The sequence below is a fragment of the Lonchura striata genome, chromosome 1 (genome assembly GCF_050655825.1).
Source record: "Lonchura striata isolate lonStrDom1 chromosome 1, ASM5065582v1, whole genome shotgun sequence".
Taxonomy (NCBI): Eukaryota; Metazoa; Chordata; class Aves; order Passeriformes; family Estrildidae; genus Lonchura; species Lonchura striata.
Window position 1 is genome coordinate 114,567,501 of NC_140703.1, and position 20,238 is coordinate 114,587,738.

Below are 20,238 nucleotides of genomic sequence, written 5' to 3' on the forward strand. Positions count from 1 at the left end.
TAGAGAAAAACTTGCAAAATATTAATCTGCTCTTTCAATTCCTGTAAGACCCTTTGGTGATAAGCAGGATATTAACTCAGGAAATAAATGACACTGAATGCAGCAGGTGAATGCATCTACAGGGTCTTGCTCTTATCTTGTCACCACAAAACCCAGTCAGCAGAGGAAGTTTATAGTCTATCACAGTAAAAACTACAGCAGCAAGTTCCTGCTTGCCCTTTGAACCACAGCACCAACAGAGATCTTCTGCATCCACCTCACTTGACTAACAAATGAGCAGAAGTGTCATTCCAGCTGTTGTAAGAATTGAATTTGTGTTTTCTCCTTGTCCACTAATGGCCAGCAGTGGATTTCCAATCCTGCCAGGACAAGCTCAAAGAATTTAATGATTTAAAATGAAGGCAGAGTTAGCAAGGCAGGGAGAGAACGTTGGACTAAATCTTTGCCTATGGAGCTCACAAGAACTTAAGAAAAATAGACTTCCTACATAAAATGTGCAACTGGTGTCTAATTTTACCTGAGACTTGGGGCAGACAAGAACACACCCCGTGGATAACAGGGGCAGCAGTGTAGAAGAGCAGTTATTTAACTCACCCATAATTCACCATGTGCCTGTGCCATAACTCAGCATCCTGTGTGGTGGTGACATAAAGGGGAACATAGAGAGATAGAGATGTAAATGTCTATTACAATAAAATTGCTGTTGATTTTTTTCCTGATTTTTGTTTGAGTTTTTTACCCTCCCCACCTTTTTTTTTTTTTTTTTTTTGGGTATACCTTGACTGTCTTTATGAAATGCAGGAGAATATACTTAAAACAAGATGAGAACTTTTACATACTTTTGTGGATATAAAGGATTAAAGACACCTCCCCCAAGATATGCAAAAATGGATCATTTAACAAAGGGCCAAAAGCAAGCATTGAATACTTTCAGTTGATAAGCTGGAAAAAAAAAAGGTTTGTGAATCTGGGGCATTTCTGGCCTGCTGAGCAATACAAAGATGTGGCTAATTTGTTTGTTTTTCTCTGCTTTATTAAACCAGAGGATTAACACATGGAGAATATATTTTACTGTATCTGATCCAGATAGAAGGTGGATACATCAGCAGTCAAAAATAAATCAGTAGTTAAAAATCAGTATAAACCACCAGCCTAGAGAATGTTCAAGTTGTTCAACAATAAAAAGAATCTCATTCAATAAGAATATAGAAAGCTGAAAGTAATGTTAAATTTACAATTATAAAGCACTCAAGGGAAAAGCAAATAGTATTCCTACTTCAGAACAATTCTGGGTGCATGAAAAGAAATAATTGGAAGAATCATAATACCTTGTTTATTCATAGAAAGCAGTCTCATCTAGCTAGCAGCTGTAAAAATCCAATACTCTAATATTTGTGTAGGCACTGCCAGCATAGATCTCTGTATTCTTTACAATAACCTGTATTTCATGGGGAATGCTATTGAATTCCCTAGCCAAACAGATGATGAGTCAAGGTGTAGTCAAGTGGTACTTGTCAGCCTCTACAAGGAAAAAAAAAAATAAAAAGAAACCACAAACCATTTATTTTAAAAGAGTTTGTTGTGGTGGAGAAAGGGAAAAATAGTAAATGTTTACTGTTTAAGTGGCCATCAGAATTACACATTGTACTGGAAAATTACAGAGCACTTGCATTGCCAACCTTCACGTATTTGTGTACATTCCACTGTCATTATCAAAAAAAAAAAAAAAAAGCTGTATTCTTGCAACAAATACTTACCTTTGTGTTTCACACACAAACTTAAAAGCTGTTTTGTCTAAACTGGCCAGTTTTCATGGGCAAAGATGAGCAAGAGAAGTGTGAATAAACAGTTTTACAGTTTAGGATTCAATGAGCCTGAAGTCTGGAGAGTGCTCTGAAGATGATTGTAATTTCAGGAGCATAATGAAAAGTTGTGAGCAGAGCTGTGTAATAATGGGATCATGGAATGGTTTGGAAGGAACCTTAAAGATCATCCAGTTCTGACATGGGCAGGGACAATTTTGACTAGAACAGGCTGCTCAGAGCTCCATCCAACACCTGAACACTTACAGGGATGCAGCATCCACAACTTCTGGGGGACACCTGTGGCAGTAAAGGAGAAGGTTCGCTGAATATCAGGACAGAAATAAGCAAAACCTGCCAGCTTTGAAGGAAAAATATTAAACAGTTGGTGTGACACCCTGTAACTTGACTAATGCCCTAAATTTACAACATACACAATAAATACACCGTGCTGCCTTTAAAAAGCTCAGGGCTTAAAATAATGGACTTTGTAAAGAGGTGTTCAGGTGGAGGGAAGAGGGAGATGATAAACGATCAGAAAACCCTAAGCTAAGGGTCTTTGAGGTTGGATATTCAAAAAAGAAAGTGAAAGTAACTTTTAAAGGAATTTGGGCGAAAAAACCAGAAAGTTATGAAAGGGCTTGATGCTTTGTGAAAGCTGGCCTAGAGCAGAGGCTGGACAGAGCTACAGAATAAAGCAGGGATTTATTCAAGGATCTCCTCCATGGATCCACCTTGGGCAGCACCAGAGCCCAGCCAGGGCTGCACCCAAATGACCCAAAATGGTCCCAAAATGCACGAGCGCTCCCGGGGCTCTCCCTGGGATCAGTTCTGCTCCATTGGCACCTTGGAGTTCATTGTCCCATTCCAGCTCCAGCCCATCAGTCCCACCCTGCTTGTTTTTCTCTCTCCAGCCCACGCTGTTTGTGCTCCTGGGCTGAGGTTTGGATCATTTGTCCTTGGTGCCCAGCTGGAGCAGGAATTGTTTTGTCTCCCTGCTCTGTGCACAGAGCTCAGCATCCCATCATGTGAAGCCCAGACCCACAGACTAAAGCAGCACAGAATGTGAAATATAGACAAACTAAAACTTGAGGAATCAGGTTTCCAAGAGTTGGAAAACGCCGCTTGGGCTCCACCTGGTGAGGGAAGAGCGCGGAGCAGGAATTTGGGACAGGGATTTGTGTCCCTTCCCCATCCGCATCCCAGGGCAGGAACAGCCCTAAGTGTGACCCCAATCCACACCAAACCATCAGCAGCCGCACATTCTCAGCTTCATCCTTTCTCTGCTCGGTTCTGAAATGAAAAATTCAAGCAGGATATCTGTAATTCGGGAATAAGCAGGAAAAAAATCACCTGGGAGCTAAACTGCCTCCCCCTCCTGCCATGGGATCTACACAGCCAGAAGCTGGAACTGAGAGTCACAGGAGGAATTTGGATGGATATAATTTATCAGCTTTGAGTTCTTCTTAACAGGATTTTAAAAGACACACATGACAGGTTGAAAGAATTAAATATTTATTTTACGCAGCATAAAAATCTGATTTTTTACATAGTGGTTATGTGAAAGTGGCAAGACCTGAAAATACAAAGTATCAATTTTTGGAAAATTGAGCAATGAGGCTTGACAGTAAGTAGGATAGAGATCCTAATATAACCTGAAGATTGTATTAGAAAGACTATACCCCTTTGTTCCAAAGATTGATCCCATTTTCTTTTCAGTCAATGTTAAAAACATTGTCTAATAAAAACAAAACAAAACAACAGGTGAAGAAATGCCTCTGTAAGTTGACCTTAAAGGCGAAATCCTTTCCATACTTCCTGAATAGCATCACAGTTATTGTAGTTTTAAAAGCCTTAAAAGATGTCTGAATCTCCATATAAAATTTGCAATAAAAAAAGTGAACTGCCTGTTTTCAGGTAAGTCTTAAACACTGAACTTTGTATAGTTTATGCACACACAGAGTATTGGCTACCAAAGCAATTTTTTCCAGCACATATTGCAGTAATCCACACCTTTGTGCTATCAAGAAATTGTTAATTGTCTTTTTGTTACCTCTAAACATTCTCAACTCCATTGTTTTATCACAGAATTTTCTGAAGGACAACCATGCTACAAATACAACCATTTAAACATTCAGCTCTATAATCCCTCTCTGAAAACACAGGAATAAACATGGCCTTTGTAGGTTTGACTTGGCCCTGTGAAAATTTCCCTCATCAGAGGGGGACGAGATGAGAGGATTGTGACAAACAATGTCCTTTATTCAAGTGTTTTGACTAAATACACATTGATGTAAAATCAGAGCAAACTCAGTTGCTCAGCTGGTGTGTTTTTTAGGACCAAAAAAGTCATGGATGGAGCTCTAACAGCTCCCTGTGGTTCTCCTCTCCACCTCTGTGCTTCCTGAGGATGGAGAAAAAAGAGAATATGCAGGGCCAGGGCATATTTCCAAGGGGGATGTGAAAGAATGCAGGGAAATAAACCAAATGCACAAAGGAGTTCTTGGCATATGGTAAAATTCAGGGGCCATTGGTACAGGTGAACTTCTGGCTCCAATTCTTCTTCTAATGGCACTGCAAATATTTTCAACTTACAGTTATTTTTTTTACAGCATTAAGGAACTACTTTAAAACAGGTCTGTGAATGGCAAACAAGAAAAATGTATCTTTTGTTAGAAAGCTGCAATTGGGAAATGAAGACCTTAATCTTTTAGCAACTTTATTGGGAGGGGAAATGAGAAGGGGTGAATGGCCTGCAAGACAAATAAAAAAAAAAAAAATCAGATTTAGAACCAGTGAATAAGTGGGACAGCAGCTATACTAAAATATATTTAAGTGATGGTTATCAATTAAAAAAAAAAAAGGAAGAGAACACTTTTTGATGGCTACTTCTTTTTAAATTCTACAAATTACCTTTTGTGTCTTACCTTTTGGCTAGCTCAAAAGAAATTCTGTGTGTGCCTTCATGGTCTAAATCTAAAATTCCCAGTATTTCAAAGACTACACCAGGCAGATATAAACCATTGTTATATTAGTACTGCACAGTCATTGTTGTCAGCAGGTTTTATGATTTCCTGTCCTGCTGCTTCCAAAAGCCACTGCTGGGGGTGAGAAACAGCACTGAGCTACGTGGAGAGAGGAATATTCAGCAGCTGAATCCTCCCTAAAGATTATTGTGTCCTGTGTTCACCTGGGAGGGAATAATTCCCAGTAGCACCAAAAGGCACCTTGGAATGCAGTTTTCCAAAATATTCAGGCAGGTGGACCCTTATCAAAGGAAATGGGGACTCTTGGATGTTGCACCTACAGCAGCTGCTGTCTTTCTGTGGCTTTTGTGTTTTGGATCCATCTCACCCAGGGCTTTGGCTGAAGCCAACAATTTCTGCTAGCATTCCCAAAGAGCCATAACCAGGATTACTCACAAGCCTGGATTAGCATCTAATTAAGCCTCAAAAGCCAGCAAATCTAACTGGCTCAGAAGATTGCTCATATCCTGTTACCAACCCGTCTTCATTTCTCTCAACAGCAGCAAGGACTTCAGCAGCCAGAACTGAACAATTTATCAATCAGAGAGTCAAGTTTGACAGGAACTAATGTCTTGGTAAAAAGTGCAGCCTTTTCTGAAAAGGATTAATCTGTTACACTTTTGCAATTTTTAATGAAGCTAAAGGAATCCTGTTTATTTCTCTTTCTGTAATTCCCTTTAATTGCACCTCCATAGGTCACTGTACCAACATCCTTCATTACACTGCTCCTATTGCAATTTATATTTGTATCTGAGGTGATGATATGACAACCAAGAACAGCCCAGTTGTTGGAAACCCCTGTGGAAATCAAAGCAACTTCCAGCAGCACAACCATTTTTTAATATTGGAAAATTTAAGGACCTCTCTCTCTCTCCCTGGAACTGCAGTGCTACGCAACTCTCAGAAGCTTTTTAATATTTAAAAGGAAAAGCTTGGTAGACAAATGGCTCATCCTTCAGTAAGACAAAGCCAGCCAATACACAGCAGGAAACTAGTTCAACTCACAGGTTGATTTTCACTGATGAATTTTACAGCTGTTGAGCACAGGAGATAGCAAAACCCCTTGACACATTGCATTTAGGTTGATTCAACATGCACATCCTAAAACACAATCCTTCACCTTAAAAACAGAACAATCCCCTCCACGTAACTTTTACAGCACCTGAACAAAAGCCTTATTAAAATGCTTCATCTGTTTCCCTCAGCATTTAAATTGCACCAAAAACCCCATGACAATATTTCTAAAAGTTGCGAAGGCAGCGGGATAGAATTAACTTATTCCCAGGGCTGGGCTCAGGTTTAACCACTGGAACTCAAACCACACCCCCTCAAATAAATCCCTGGCATGGCACCGATGGTTTCAAATTACCTTCGAGGCTGCAGCCAGGGCAATGCAGCTTTCTGACACTTTCCTGGGACGTGGTGTTACATTCCCATCAGGGGAGAGCTGGGTCAGCAAGAAATATTGATATTCCTTACAAGGGATGGTTTGGAGTGCTGTGATTTGGAGCATCCTGTCTCTCATAATAAATAAAGGATATTTTTTCTGTATCATCTTTATTCAATGCTCTGGTTTTTTTGTTTATTTATTTTTTTTTTCCACTCCTCTTCCATTTTTCCTTTTCCTTAAGGTGTGGTGTATTCTTACACCTGAAGTTGGTTAACAGGAGCATAATATATCTCACAACACATATATTTTAAAAAATATATCAGGGAAAGAGATCACTATGAGTTACCAAGTGACTACACTTGGTTGTAGTGTAGTCTATCACTGTGTTTCATCTTCCATACAAAACTGCTCGAGAGCATAATTTTTCTTAATGTGTTGTAGGCTAAAAATGAACCCTCAAGGGCTTCCATTGCTCTCCTTGTTGCCAGAGCAACAAAGCAATGCTCACCTGAATTTCTGCCACTGTAAGTATCAATTTACAAGCCCAGATGAAGTTTGTGCTGCTCGCAGGTGTCACTCACAGCATTTTCACTACAAGCCACATTTCTAGTGGGAAGGAATGCCAGGAAAACTCAAGAATATCAGTATTTCTACTTGGTTATTGCTCCTCTTAATTGAACTGTTTCCCTTAAAATATCTTGACCAAGGACATTCAAAGGGAAAGGGTAATACTTAAATCTGCTATATGAAACCCAGTGCACTACGAAGACTTTGTTCACCAACTCAGAAGAAAACTCTTTAAAAATCCTACTCAGAATCTTTCCCAAGAAATTCCTTCCTAAAATTCTTTGTGGCAAGGAGATAGGAGGTTCTGAGGTGAGGGGAGCAGTGATGAAACTTTTTAACAGCATACAAGTTGTTTTCACTTTCTGAATTGAAAAAGGGTTTATTGTTTAACACTATCCATCCAAAATCCATACAGTGTTTCTGTTTGAAACAAGTGACAGAAGCATAACTTCTATTGCCATACTGTAGGAAAAGGAGGAATACAACTCTGAAGTTATTTGTTAAGTGTAAAACCAAAGCCAGGAGGACGACGTGGAACTCTTAATTAAAAGATATTAATAAAGAGACATGGAAAATGGAACACTGAGAAAACAGTTAAGCTCTATGGCTTATTTAATGGAATTCTCAATTTTTCTCCTCTTAGAAACAAAGAGGCAAAGGAGAAAGGAGACAAGCTCAAAAGTCCTTCCTGTTTCCAACTTCAAATTCCACGAGAAATCATTTTCAGATGTTGGATCACAGCATCAATTATTTTACTCTACCGAGCCAAGCAATCTGAAAGTGCAAGAATTGAAAAGAAAACCACAGGCACTTCCAGTCATGACGTGAAAGACATAAGTTAGTTAAATAAAAAGCCCCCACAGTGTTTTATTTTCACACACGACGTGCACCTCTGTAAATGCACCACTCCTGAAAAAAAAAAAAAATCTTTCCTTATTCCATGCAGAGTCAGATGCAAAGGCAGTGTGAATCACAGAGCTATACGAAGGGATCTTGGGTAGAAAATTGTCTAGGCAAGGGATTGAGAAATTCAGAGCTAAGCTTTTTTTTTTTATTTCCTCATTTCCCATACAAGATATACAAACTGCTCTGCTATCAAAATGAAAACAAATATTTTTTTTCTTTTTTAAAATGTATTAAAAAATGCTCAGCCTTGCACTGTTTCTCTTCCCAATCCAAACACTCAGGCCAGTGTGACAGAGAAGCCTGCAACTAGAGAAAAGAAAAATTATCCTATCTGCAAAGAAAACACCTCGTTCTGACCTCAGCATGATGATCTGCACTTGCAGAATGGAAGCCTGGTCAAATACATCCTCCCCTGCTCTCTCCCACTATTGTTTCCAGTCCCACCACGTGTTTGTTTTCAGCCAGGCAGGACGCACACACTTTTCATTTGATTGATGCCAAATTGAACACCTCAAGCTGAAAAACAAGCCAGCATAAAGACTTTCACTTCACAGCCTGTCCATAAAGACAGGTACTTCTCCTTTGAATTTCTAGGTTGCTGAGCTCAGCCAAATTTAAAAAAGTTGTTATATTTATTTTGTTTTCTTTCTGTTACATGCTCTCTAGAAATACAGCAGAACACAGACCTTGCTGTCTTGTCTGTCCATACATATGCAGATCAGCCTTTTCTAAATATCAAACTCGGAAAAAAACCCAACAAAACCCCACACGAGATGGGGGGAAACTGAAAGGTTTCTCTTTTTTCTTTTTTTTTTTTTTTTTCTTTTGTGCACCAAAGCAGAAAGTCATGAAGTATTGATTTTTATAAAATCCCAAAAAATTCAAAGCCAAGTAGTTCCATTTGGTTGTATGGAGCATCTTTTGTGCTTCAAGACCAGTTCTAATCCACACACTCACCAGTGGTGAGCATCCTTGTAAATTAAGAGAGGTAGTCTTGTTTTACTCTAAGGCTGAACAAGTTTGTTTCCCAGTTTTCACCACCTTGGACTATTCTTTACAGCTCTCAGGGAGGGTGACCCTCTCAAGTGGCAGCAGTGATCCTGAGGGAAAGAAACCACAAACCAGCATTTCTTCTTGGTCTCCCTTGCTTTTTCTCTGCTGCTTAAGTCTGACTTTTCTCCCTCCCCCACACCATAACCACAGTTTCAAAATAAATTGATGTAAACAGAAAACAGTATTCATTTAATGCAATTAATAAGAAAGATTATTATTTTTTTTCTCTTTTTCTACAGTCAGGGCTCGATTAGTTAGAAAATACTGACAGCTCCTCTTTGTTTTGTGAAAGAGAGATGGGCAATTTTGTTCAGACAGTGGAAGAACATCATGGTGTGGTTTTTTTATCTTTTTTTTTAAACTTTTTTTCTTTTTTTTTTTTTTTTAAAGAAGGTACTGTAGAGAGCATAAAGGCTCATTGTACTGCAGTAGCAAATCCAGTACCGTAGCACTTCAGAGGTGGTTAACAGTGCTTTGGTTCAGAACCGGTGTTAGAAAATAAAGCTATAAAAGTCACGATGCGGAGTATTTGGTGGGATTTTCAACAGCATTTTGTAGGAACGTAGAAGGGACTGAGGAGGCATCGGCTTCTTCCCCTTGGCAGAGCTCTTTGTCCTTGGTCCCATTTTTAAGTCTGTTTTTGGGGTTCAGCCTCTCATTTCCACCGGTGGCGCACGAGGGAGGACTCGTCGTTGACCACGTCGTTGTCCGTGTAGCGGTGCTGGCAGCGGGGCGGGATGAGCAGCAGCACGATCAGGACCAGCAGGATGATCCCACACAGGCTCATCAGGGCGTAGGAGGCGATCCAGAGCACGGGCTCGTGGAAGGAAACGCTGGCGACGCAGTTGCTGGCCACGTCTGCTGTGGTGAAAGGGCCCTCGAGCTCCGAGACGGGCGAGCCGTCAACTTCTGGGAGTTACAGAAACAAAAGCATCAGGACTGCAGACACCAGTTAAAAAGTAATTGTACATCCCTCTCCCTCTGCCACCACACATCTCAGCACATTCGTGTTATGCCACAGTTCTCACTGCAATAAAAACCTGTCCTAGGTTTGAAATGGGTGTGTGTGTTCTACTCCTATCTGTGGGGCAGTTCTCTGCTGTTCACTGGGCAGTTTTTTCTTTATCTCTTCCACAGACAATCCTCCCTCCAGGAGATCTCTTCTGTTCATGGGCCATTAATTATTAATTATCTTCTGTCCATGGCTAGTGAGTGTCCATGCATGGCTGAGAAAATTCCATCATGCCATGGGGAGATGCTCTGCCCAGGGGAGGAGCCAAACATTCCTACCTGGATACAATCTGACCTGGGAACAGCACAGCAGCCTTTGGCCCCTGCATTCCAAGGGGAGCAGCTTTCTTCCCCCTGCATTCCCAGAGGAGCAGCTTTCTTCCCCACTGCATTCCCAGGGGAGCAGCTTTCTTCCCAACTGCATTCCCAGAGGAGCAGCTTTCTTCCCCACTGCATTCCCAGAGGAGCCCAGGCCCATCTCCCCCAGCCCTGGAGCTCCAGAGGAAAACTCCCCCCTTGTGCAGGATCCTGCTCCAGCAGAAGCACAGCTGGCACTGCAGGAGGGCTGAGCCACCCTGGGATGGGACTGAGCCACCTTCCTGACCCACGGGGGACAGGGCATGTTCTGACTCTGGCAATGTTTTTTTTTTTGTTTATTTGTTTGTACTATTGCATTTGTATTTTTAATTTTCCTAGTACATAACTGTTATTCCTGTTCCCATATCTTTGCCTGAGAGCCGTTTAATTTCAAAATTATAATAATTCAGAGGGAGGGGGTTTACATTTTCTATTTCAGGGGAGGCTGCTGCCTTCCTTAGCAGATACCTGATTTTCAAACCAAGACAAAAAAGCAAGAATCCCATCCCTTTTATAAAAAGGGATTCTGAAGCACAAGGAGACTGTGACTCTCCCATGTCTCCACAGGCTGTCTAGGAGAGGACAGGCATTTCAATCCATCAAATCCCAAACCACTGGAACATTTCTTTGCCTCTGCACTAATCTCTCATAAATATAATTTTAAATATCCTACAACATCCACCCTGTTGTAGGGCAGGGTGTGGGCATTTTTTTGCTTGTTTCTGGATTTCCAACAACTGGAAAAGCATCTTTGATCGTCTGTGTTTTCTGTCTTCCCAGGGAGCAGCAGGAAGGTTCATCAGCCTCACAGATACCTGAAAGGACTTTATCCTAAACACAAGGTGCAGTGTGGAAAGCAGCACAGACCTTCTTGTGGATGAAAATCCAGAAGGAAGGGGTGGTGAGGCAGGAGAGCTGGGTGACAGCTGTCCACAAAAGGGCAGTGGAGGAGAGGAGGGTCAGTGTCAGGAGCGAGGCACAGGGACATGAAAGAACAACAGTGCTGGGCCAGGAGAACTAACCCAGCAACTCAAAAATGATGACAAAGTCAAGACAAGAAGCAGTCATAATTCACTTCCCTAGTCAGCCACTTCCATGACACATTTGAATATTTTTTCATGAAGGTTTCAGTTTTAACTGTCCTGCCTATTTCTCACACATTTTACATACAGGAACACTCTTGCCTGATTGGAAGTGATCCTATCTACTAAAAACTGTATCTCTTATTTTCACATATCTTAGTCACAACTGCTGAAACCACATTTAAAGAGATTACCATAAACTACCCCCTTGGAAGGAAGAAGGGAGCCTGGATTTTGCAAAGGTGCCATTTAAGGTTCTTCAGGTTTTTAAAGAAATGCAGAATAGATTGGTTGCTTTATCTGCATAGATTTTGGTCATCATTCAGTCCCTGGCCTCATAAGACCTTGTCTTATTTTAAGATTTAGGTTTTGTTAGATTTAATTCCATTTAATGGTGGGCTGGTGTTGAAAGGGACAATCCTGCACCCTCACTCCTGTCCCTCACAGCCCCTCTCGTGTTGGTGGAGGGAATGGGAGGCTGCAACTCGCAGATCAGATGGGAGACCAACCTTCACAACAAACAAAATGCCCAAACAAGGAATTTTCTGTGGAATCACTCATCTGAAGCAAGCCTTTCTCCACCCCTAAGTGTGGGAAGACTCCTTGAGCAGGAATATGCTGTGAGAGCAAACTGGGGGCACCCGAGGCTGCACCCACGAGGACCCTGGCACTAGTGAATAACCAAACACCCACTCCCCAAACTCATCAGATGGTAAAATTCTGCCTAGAAGGTCTGTGGAAGAAATCCCTTTTGTCCAGAGCCCCAGGACTGCACTTTGCAATTATTTCTTATGCAATTATTTCTTCTGGACATCTCACCCCCTCACACCATTGGTTTATCTCTATGAAGTTCTGCAGCAACACCAAACTCAGCCACATGTGACACCAATTTGAAATGCAAGGCCTAAATATCATTACTTATTTGTATTTTGAAGAAGTGGGGGGAAAAGAAAAAGCAGGACAATTTTCCACCTTGGAAATAACTTTGAAAATAAACAGTCTCTAATTATTCATTATTTGGCTCCAGCACAATAATTACTCCTATTAAAGAAGACAACACAAAACTGTTGCCATAGTGGCTGACATTTTAAATTGCATTTTGAAAATGCTTGATAACAGCACAGCCTCTGCTTTCTTCCCTCCAAAAGGGGAAAAAAAAAGTTTTCCCTCACACTCTTCCACCCCCAGAGAAATTGAGAGGAAATTTGCCTAAATTGTTCAAAGAAGCCCTTAACATAAACTGTCACACACACCAGTATATTACACATTAACTGAATTAGAGGATTTTGATGTATTATTTTAGAATATCTGGTGGTACCTAACTACAGTACTTGTGTAACCTTGCATAAATGAGATTTTCTTCATTTTTGATGATTACACGACCCAAAAGGTGCCTCTGGAAAAATGCTATTTTCTAACATTTGTGTAGAACTCAACACATGCTAGCTCACCCACTTGGGTGGTTACAAAGGCAGTAAACCTGGAATTAGATAAAATTAATCATAGAATTGTAAGGTACAGCTTGAAGGAGGCCCCGGGAAGTCACCTGGACCAGGTTCCTGCTCAGAGCAGGACTGTCAGCATCAATAGATCAGTTCTGTGGCAGATTTATCCAGCCAGGCCTTGTAAAACCCAGAGGATGGGGACCCGTTTCAGTGCTGTACCACCCACCTGGTGAAGAAAAAACTCCCCCAATGTCCAACATTCCTGAATGTCCCTGGTAGATGTTGTTCTTTATTAACTAATTTCATTTTCACTTGCCTTGGCTTGCATTCAGCTTAGGGCCTAGTAGAACCCCAATTCTTTTCCCACAGGGCTATATTTTTTTCTTTTTCTTTTTTTTTTTTTTTTTATTTTTTTTTAAATTTTGTTTAGAAAGGGACCTTAAAGATTATCTAGTTTAAACCCCCTGCCATGTGCAGGAAACTTTCTATTAGACCAGGTTATTCAAAGTCCCATCCAACCTGGCCTTGAACATTTCCAGGTTGCTTCACTAGAACCAATTCTTTGATCTGAACGTCCTGTCTCAAGAAGGGACCTGATCCAAAAACCTGTCCTAATCATCTTGTAAACACTAGGTCATCAACAGGCAACTCAAAATTATTTGTCTGAATAAGTCTTAAAGGGTTTCATGTAATGAGGAAAAGGCAAATTTCCTGCTACAATGGAAGAGCTTCCTACAGCCATCTAACTTTCCTCATTTTTGGTACATCTTGGAGAATGAAAATGGTCCAAGGAATAACATGGGATAAGCCAATTCTCATGTTTTGCCAAGTCTGAAAAGTAACCTGGAAGTTCAATGAAATGAAGGTTTTTAGTCCTGTTCCCATAATTTTTGTATCCATCATGTACAGCTCTAACACCTCACAAAATTAACTTGATTAAATTTAATGTTCACACTAAGAAAGTGAAAATCATTGCAAAGCCACACTGAATGGTCTTTAACATTCCTCTGTTTCTGAAGATTGGAGCCACCAGTAATTCAGTTTAATTTATGCCCACGAGCTGGCTAGGAGGCTCCAAATAAATGCCATTAACACAGTTGCTACGGAGGACAGGGCTGGCCTCTAGGGGAAGCTCCATCCCTCATCCTGCACTCACAGATGTGGCTCTCTCATCAAAGTGCTGTTAAAAATGGAAACCACAAGCTGTGAAGGAGTGAAACTCAGCATAACTGGCGCAATCCAGCAAAATGTCATTTTCCTCGTGTGAGTGGAGCCTGGCAGCTCTGTGTGGCTTGTCTCAGCTGATTCCTCAGGAAGCCGAGTTCCCGTGATGCTGGGTGAGACATGTGCAGAAAATGTGGACAAGGAGACAAGGAGGAAATAGCTTGGAGCACCAGCTGGGTGTAATCACATGTCCAGGCTTGTGAAAATTCCAGTGGCAGCTCTGCTCAGCAAGCTTAGTTCTTCCTCTCTGCAGAACTAGGTGAAGTGGCCAAACTGCTTGCAAGTAGCAATACTAACACCAAGGTGTTGTTGTTGTTGTGGTTCTCAGATTATTCTTCTCAACAAAGAAGGGCTGGCAAAGCAGTTCTAATGCTCAGCAGCTGCCTCGTGTCCCCTGCTGACCACACAAGGTCCATGTGTTCTGTCAGATGCCCCTTCCCCCTCCACTGATGGCTGCAGCAGGACAGGACAGGAGGCAGCTCCACGCTCGCTCCAGCCGCAGTCAGGAGGCACCAGGAAGAATGAAAGGCAGGAAAACCTGGCCTGCAGTATTTGTCCAGCTACACTCTCCTGCCAGATGCATTCAAAATGTGTCTTTCATCACTGCCTGGCACCTCACACATATCAATATTCAGATTTTCTCTGGGAGTGAGCTCAAAACCAATTGTCGGAATCTGAGGTATTGATGATTCTGAGATTGTAGAAAGTCTCTGTCTGTCAGCCCCGCTGCCAAAGAAGTTATAATTGGTCTGTGCTGGTTTCCAGGTTGTTTATTCTGTTTATCTCTAACATGTTCTGCTGCCCTGCCCAGCTCTGTCCTGCAGGGCAGCGTGTGGGGCTCTGCCCTCAGTGGGATGTTACAAACATTAAATACCAGAAACTCCCTGGGCTGGATTTACAATAACGTGCCAATATCTGTCACCTACGTTGGACAGTGTGTCCCCAGCCTGAACCAACAGAAAAATGCCAACACCACAGTGACACATGGAGGGCATGAAGAAGGAGAAAAAGGACAAGGCACACCCAATTTCCTCCATCTTGTCCCCTTTGAACCCCTAATCTAGAATCCTAAAATTTTACTTTTGCACCCATGCCACACTTAATTATTACTGTTATCAAACACTCAGAGCTGGTAATTCACCCTGTAAGATTGAAAACTCTTTTCCATGGCCAGAGATCACAGCCAGTGTCTCTGGGGGCTCTGTCCAGGGGGGTTCCTGACCCCTGCCCGGGTCCCAGACCTTCCAGGGCAGCCAGAGGGAAGCCCTGGACTCCCACAGCCAACAAGTCTGAGCTGGTTAACAATGGAGAGATTAAAAAAAAAAAAGCTTTTAAACTTCTCTAAAGCTATAACTCAGCCAGCCCGTATCTCTGTTTTTCCCCCCTATGATTGCATTAAGCACTCCAATCCTAACTACCTTTACCTGCTCTAAGACCTTAAAGAAGCACTGCAAGTTCCAGTTCTTTCCTCATGCAAACCTCAGGTGAGACAACGTTTTTTCAGGGCACAGAGACCTGTTTGGGACAGAGACCTGAATATGGGTGCATATCCTTCCCTTCCTCTCCCACTTGGAGGTTCTTGTGATGTCAAAGCAATGTCTGAACAACAAGGGGAGGAAACCCCAAAACTTTTGGGTTTTAGCCACCCTTGGTGAGAAAAGAAAAATCATGACATTTAGCCAGCACAGTAAAATCAGCCAGAAATGATGAGCTTTTTCACATCTCCTCAGCACCCAGTTAATAAATTAATGGCTTTCTGCTTACAATGAGAAAAATAATTGTTTAGAATTAGCACAAATGCTGTAAGTCTTAATGTGAGTCCCATTTTCACCTCAACTCTTTCTTTGCAAATTTCTGAGGGGTTGAACGGGCTCAATTTTACATTTAGAGAAAAGTGTGAGTAAGGCACTTCACTGCACACTGCAAGAGTTGGTTGAAGAATCCATTTATGCACAGCTCAGAGCAGGAACCCAAAATGAACCCAGGAGCCCAAAATGAAGCTGCATTAAAAACAGGGACTCATCTGATGTAACTGTTGGGGAAACTGCACATACAGACAGATGTCCCAGAAAAATCATCTCTGTGAGAGGGAAGAACCCAACACAGATACCCAGAGCTGAGGCTGATTCACTTCATGCCAAATAATAATGCAATACAGTTTTGGGTTTTCTTTTTTTTCCCCTTTCCTTTGAAATGTGAGCAACTTGGAATGTCTTTAAAATACACCTTTCACACTGCAGGAGTACCCACATTTTCTGCCAACAGATAAGTGGCAAAGGTGTTTCTCTGAGTTTCTTTGCTCCCCAAATCCTGAGAAATTTTCCTCTTACCTGCACAGGGACTCACTGCAAAGCCCACTCTCCTCTGGGCTCTGTCAAAGATGACATAAAATCCTTCCATGACTGTAGCACCAATGACCAGAGCATTTGTGGAGGAGGAGATACCAAATCGGTAGCACTGCATATTATCTCCTATCAGAAGGATGGGTTGAATATAAAGCTGTTAAAAATAAAATAAAAACAAAAATAAAAATAAATAAAAAAAAATTGGAAGCCAGAGTGTAAAAAGCAACACCTCACAGCAGGTAGAATTTCAGATTTTTTCATTCTTATAGTCCAGGCATGCAAATTCCACTGGACATGGAGAATGGATAGGGGCAAAGAGATTTTTGTACATGATTTAAAACTGGTCAAAGCTAACAGGCAGGTGGTAAAGAGGTAAAGCTCCTGGATTCTAAAATGAATCTGAACACAGTCAGTCACTACATGCAGGTCAACAGCAAATTCTCAAGATTCTCACTTTTTACCACATTTTCCATAAGGGAAGGATGGCTGAGGAAGGACTTGGGAGATGAACTCAAATTAGAGAATAATTAGTTATTAAAAGAATTATTACGACGGAGTTGATTCAGAGAGCATTCAGTGTCAGCTTCAAGGTTCTAGATTTTATAAATTCAAGTCACATTTCACCCCCTTTTTCCTCAGGGAAGATGAATGATTGCCAAGCTACATGATCAATACAGAAGAAGCTTATCATAAGGCTTTACTATATTTAAAGTTAAAATGTACTTAATAGGTTCATTCTTTCCATTGCTCTTGCCTGTCCCTTGAGGTAAAAGAATGTATTAGTAATGTTAGACAATACCAGCCTGTATTGCAACTTACTGTGGGAGGAGAAGCCAGAGAAGAAAAACAAAAGTGGCACATTATATTTGAAATATAATGGTATGGATGGAATATTAATAAAAGATAAACCAGTCGAGTTACAGAAACTGGTGAAGAGCTCACAAAGGGTCATTGTCAAGATTTTCATATTCAGAAGAAGTGCTCCAACTCAAAATGCCACGAGAAACAAATCAATTCCCTTCCCAAAATGAGAAGATCAAAACAAGCAGAGGCATTCTGTATTGACATCTGATGTGGCCAAAGCTCATGAAAGCAAAATAGAAACTTGCCTGTTTTTCCTGACAAATTGCAAAAAAATAATTCCCAGCTAGATGGACTGCACTGAGAGGGAAACTGTGCTTTGTCCCTTTCTTTTTTTGCTTTTGGGCTTGACAAGTTTGTTATTTTCCCTATTTAAAAATTGATTTTTAAAATCTGATTAAAAATGGTTTCCTTTGCATGCAATAAGCCAGTTCCCTGTTACTGCCAAAAATAGCTCCTATTTTTTAAGATCATGTGCTTTGTAAAATAAAAAATAAATGCACAGATGAATAAACAAAGAAGGTTGAGACCTGTGGTAGGATAGAGATCCGAAACGACCTACTGGAGTTCTCATCCCTCAGGTAAATGGAGAGTTTGGGAAATAAGGACCAGGGTTTTTCAGTTCTATCCCAGCATGCAAGCTGTGTGCCAGTCCAGAATTCAGAAGAGAATTCTTGTATCTGTAAAACAAAGCAAACAAAATTATGCTTAGAGATTACAGCCATTCTGATAGATCTTTGTGAATGATCACTGCCACTATTTGATCCTTCTTTCATTTCCATGGAGCAATTCAAGAACAGAAATCTGAGCTGCTTCTTTAAGGACCAAGGCAAAAACCCAAGCCCAACACTCAAACCAAGGTGTGTCATGACCCATCATGACCTGGAGAAGGGGGAAGAGGCAAAAGCAAGTTTATGTCTCCCTTCCCTCCCCATTTCTGTCCCATTATTTCCTTTACTGCAGTGAACACGTGGCCTCCCTGAGCAATCACTTCCACAATGGGATTTTACTGCCTCCCTCCCTCCCCTCTGACCAAACACCAATGGTTTTGCATTTTACATTTTATAAAAAACACAAACCAAAACACAAATCACGTGAGTATATAATGAGATAATGAGGTCCTCTCCGTTGCTCATGCATCTACAGCTCCTTACTCAGAGTTTTGAAGCCAAGGGCTAAGCCAAAAATCTCCTGGCATGTGTGGGAATCATTTGCTGTAATGGAAAGAAACCCACCTTCTGTCTCTTTTGAAGCCCTGTCACTCCCTACCAGTACAACCTGACATGCTTTTGAAATAAATCTGATTATCAGTATTTTGTAATATATTCATGAACTAACAAAATGAAAAGCCAACCCCTACAGAGCTTGTTTGGTGTTACGGTTTGACACTGGCACAATGCCAGTGCCTTTATGAAAATGCAATCTCTCATATGAATGTTGTGAAATGCAATTGAGAACAGAGCAAAGCAGGCCTAAGCTTAATAACAGGGAAAAAAACTTTATTAAGCTACTACTATAAAAGGCTGCACTACACGCTAACTGGAACCAAAGAGAGAAGTTCTCTTAGGAATTCTGCTTTTAACCCCTCTATGTTCTCAGAGGCGTGTCCACCTTCAATTAGTCAATATCCAAATTAACCTCTTCCTTCTAAAAAAATTCTTTTTCCGTGTCAAACCACAACATTTGGCTAAGACAAACATCTTGCTCAATGTCCCTGCTCCCTGTAGCTGACCTGCTGCCAGATCTGAGCAAAACCCTTCCTCATTTTACTGCATTATTTTGGCTGGTTCCTGTTCCCCCAGAAAGCAGCAGAAGGGAGGAGGTTGATCTGAGGCTGCACAGCCAAAGCTTCCATCTGGGTGAAGGAAAAAGATGGAACCCAGCCTCTGCACTCTCCTCATTTGTATTTATCTGTGATATGGATTATTCTGTAAGCATCAGCTCATTCATTAAAATGTGACATTTTACAGGTGACAGGCACTCACCCTCGCCGCACACCTGCCAATGAAGTGTTTGTCAGGGCTGCACAGAGACTTCTTCCCATTTCCAGCTGCTCTGCCCTGTTCCTGGGCCCCAGCAAGCACAGACACATGTGAACAGGGAGATTTCTCACCATGAGCAAGCCTTTTACCCTGACCTCTCAGCTCATGCTGGAGTGCATCCCTTAGCACGGGGCAGAGCACTCCTCTCTCACAGCTGAGTCCCAGGCCAAACCTGCTGAGAAACACAGCTTTCCCTCTTTCCTTTTGGTCTTGAAGAGCAGATCTGAGAAAAATTGCAAGGTACCACTCAGCCAGGTCAGGCCAAGCCTATGAAGTGCTCTGTTTTAAGTGCCTGCTTTAATTTCCCAGAAAAACTGCTTAATGCATTGCATTTCTTTCCCCTCCTTCTGCACACTGCAGCAATGCATGTGGGAGATTTGAGTGCATGACACCCAAAAGGCTATTAAAAATAAAGATTTTAGGATTGTCTGAGCCTTCCTTCGTTCAACTTTCTAACTTAACTTTGTATTCCTGCTGTCCTGACTTCAGCTCAGTGAGGTGTAGTAGGTGCCCCCCCTCCCTGGCTCATTTCTGCCCATCTGCCAAAATCACCACCCTTCAACACCAAACTGCATCATAACAGCTGCTCCCTGAAAGCCTTCAGTTCAAATAATTTAAGTTTAAAAAACTATCTGCACCACTAAAGAGCATAGAGCTCACAGCCTTGTTTTTGAACTGAGCTGAATAAAGAAACGTGTCACACACAGTTATCCCAGTTTATCTGAGAGGGAAAATAACATCTGGCTGGGCTGCTCTTAACAAGCTATGAGGAGCAGGAACTTGTTAACCTGGCTCACCTGTGGTCAGGAAAGTGTGTCTGACTACAGCAGATCATTTTTTTTTCAGTGGTACATCTCCTGGCAGAAGCACAGAGCTGCAGTACAATTGCTGAAAATATCCATTTTCCTGACATTGCTCCTACACAGCTGGAATCCCATCCCTGCACCCTGTAACTACTTTCTTATTTAACAGACTATCTTCTTTGTTTAGAGCTGTCAAAGTAAATTCTGGGGTGTCTGGAGAGAAAGGTGTAGAGCAGGAAGGTCCTTGAGATTAAAAAGAACTCAGAAAAAAAAGCTTCTTCATGCATTTTTAATAGGAACAGGAAAAAAAAACCCATTAAGCCG

The 20,238-nt window shown here is 41.5% G+C and overlaps 1 protein-coding gene across 1 annotated transcript in view; it reads right to left on the reverse strand.

The window, feature by feature from the left end:
- Positions 1-8,932: 8,932 nt before the first annotated feature.
- Positions 8,933-20,238, reverse strand: part of BACE2 (beta-secretase 2) — a 51,938-nt gene continuing 40,632 nt past the window's right edge. The window contains exons 7-9 of the mRNA XM_021540335.3: positions 17,600-17,749; positions 16,194-16,362; positions 8,933-9,653 (exon numbers count right to left, since the gene is read on the reverse strand). Coding sequence (XP_021396010.3) covers positions 9,400-9,653; positions 16,194-16,362; positions 17,600-17,749 — 573 coding nt within the window. The 3' untranslated portion in view covers positions 8,933-9,399. The remainder of the gene's footprint in view (positions 9,654-16,193; positions 16,363-17,599; positions 17,750-20,238) is intronic.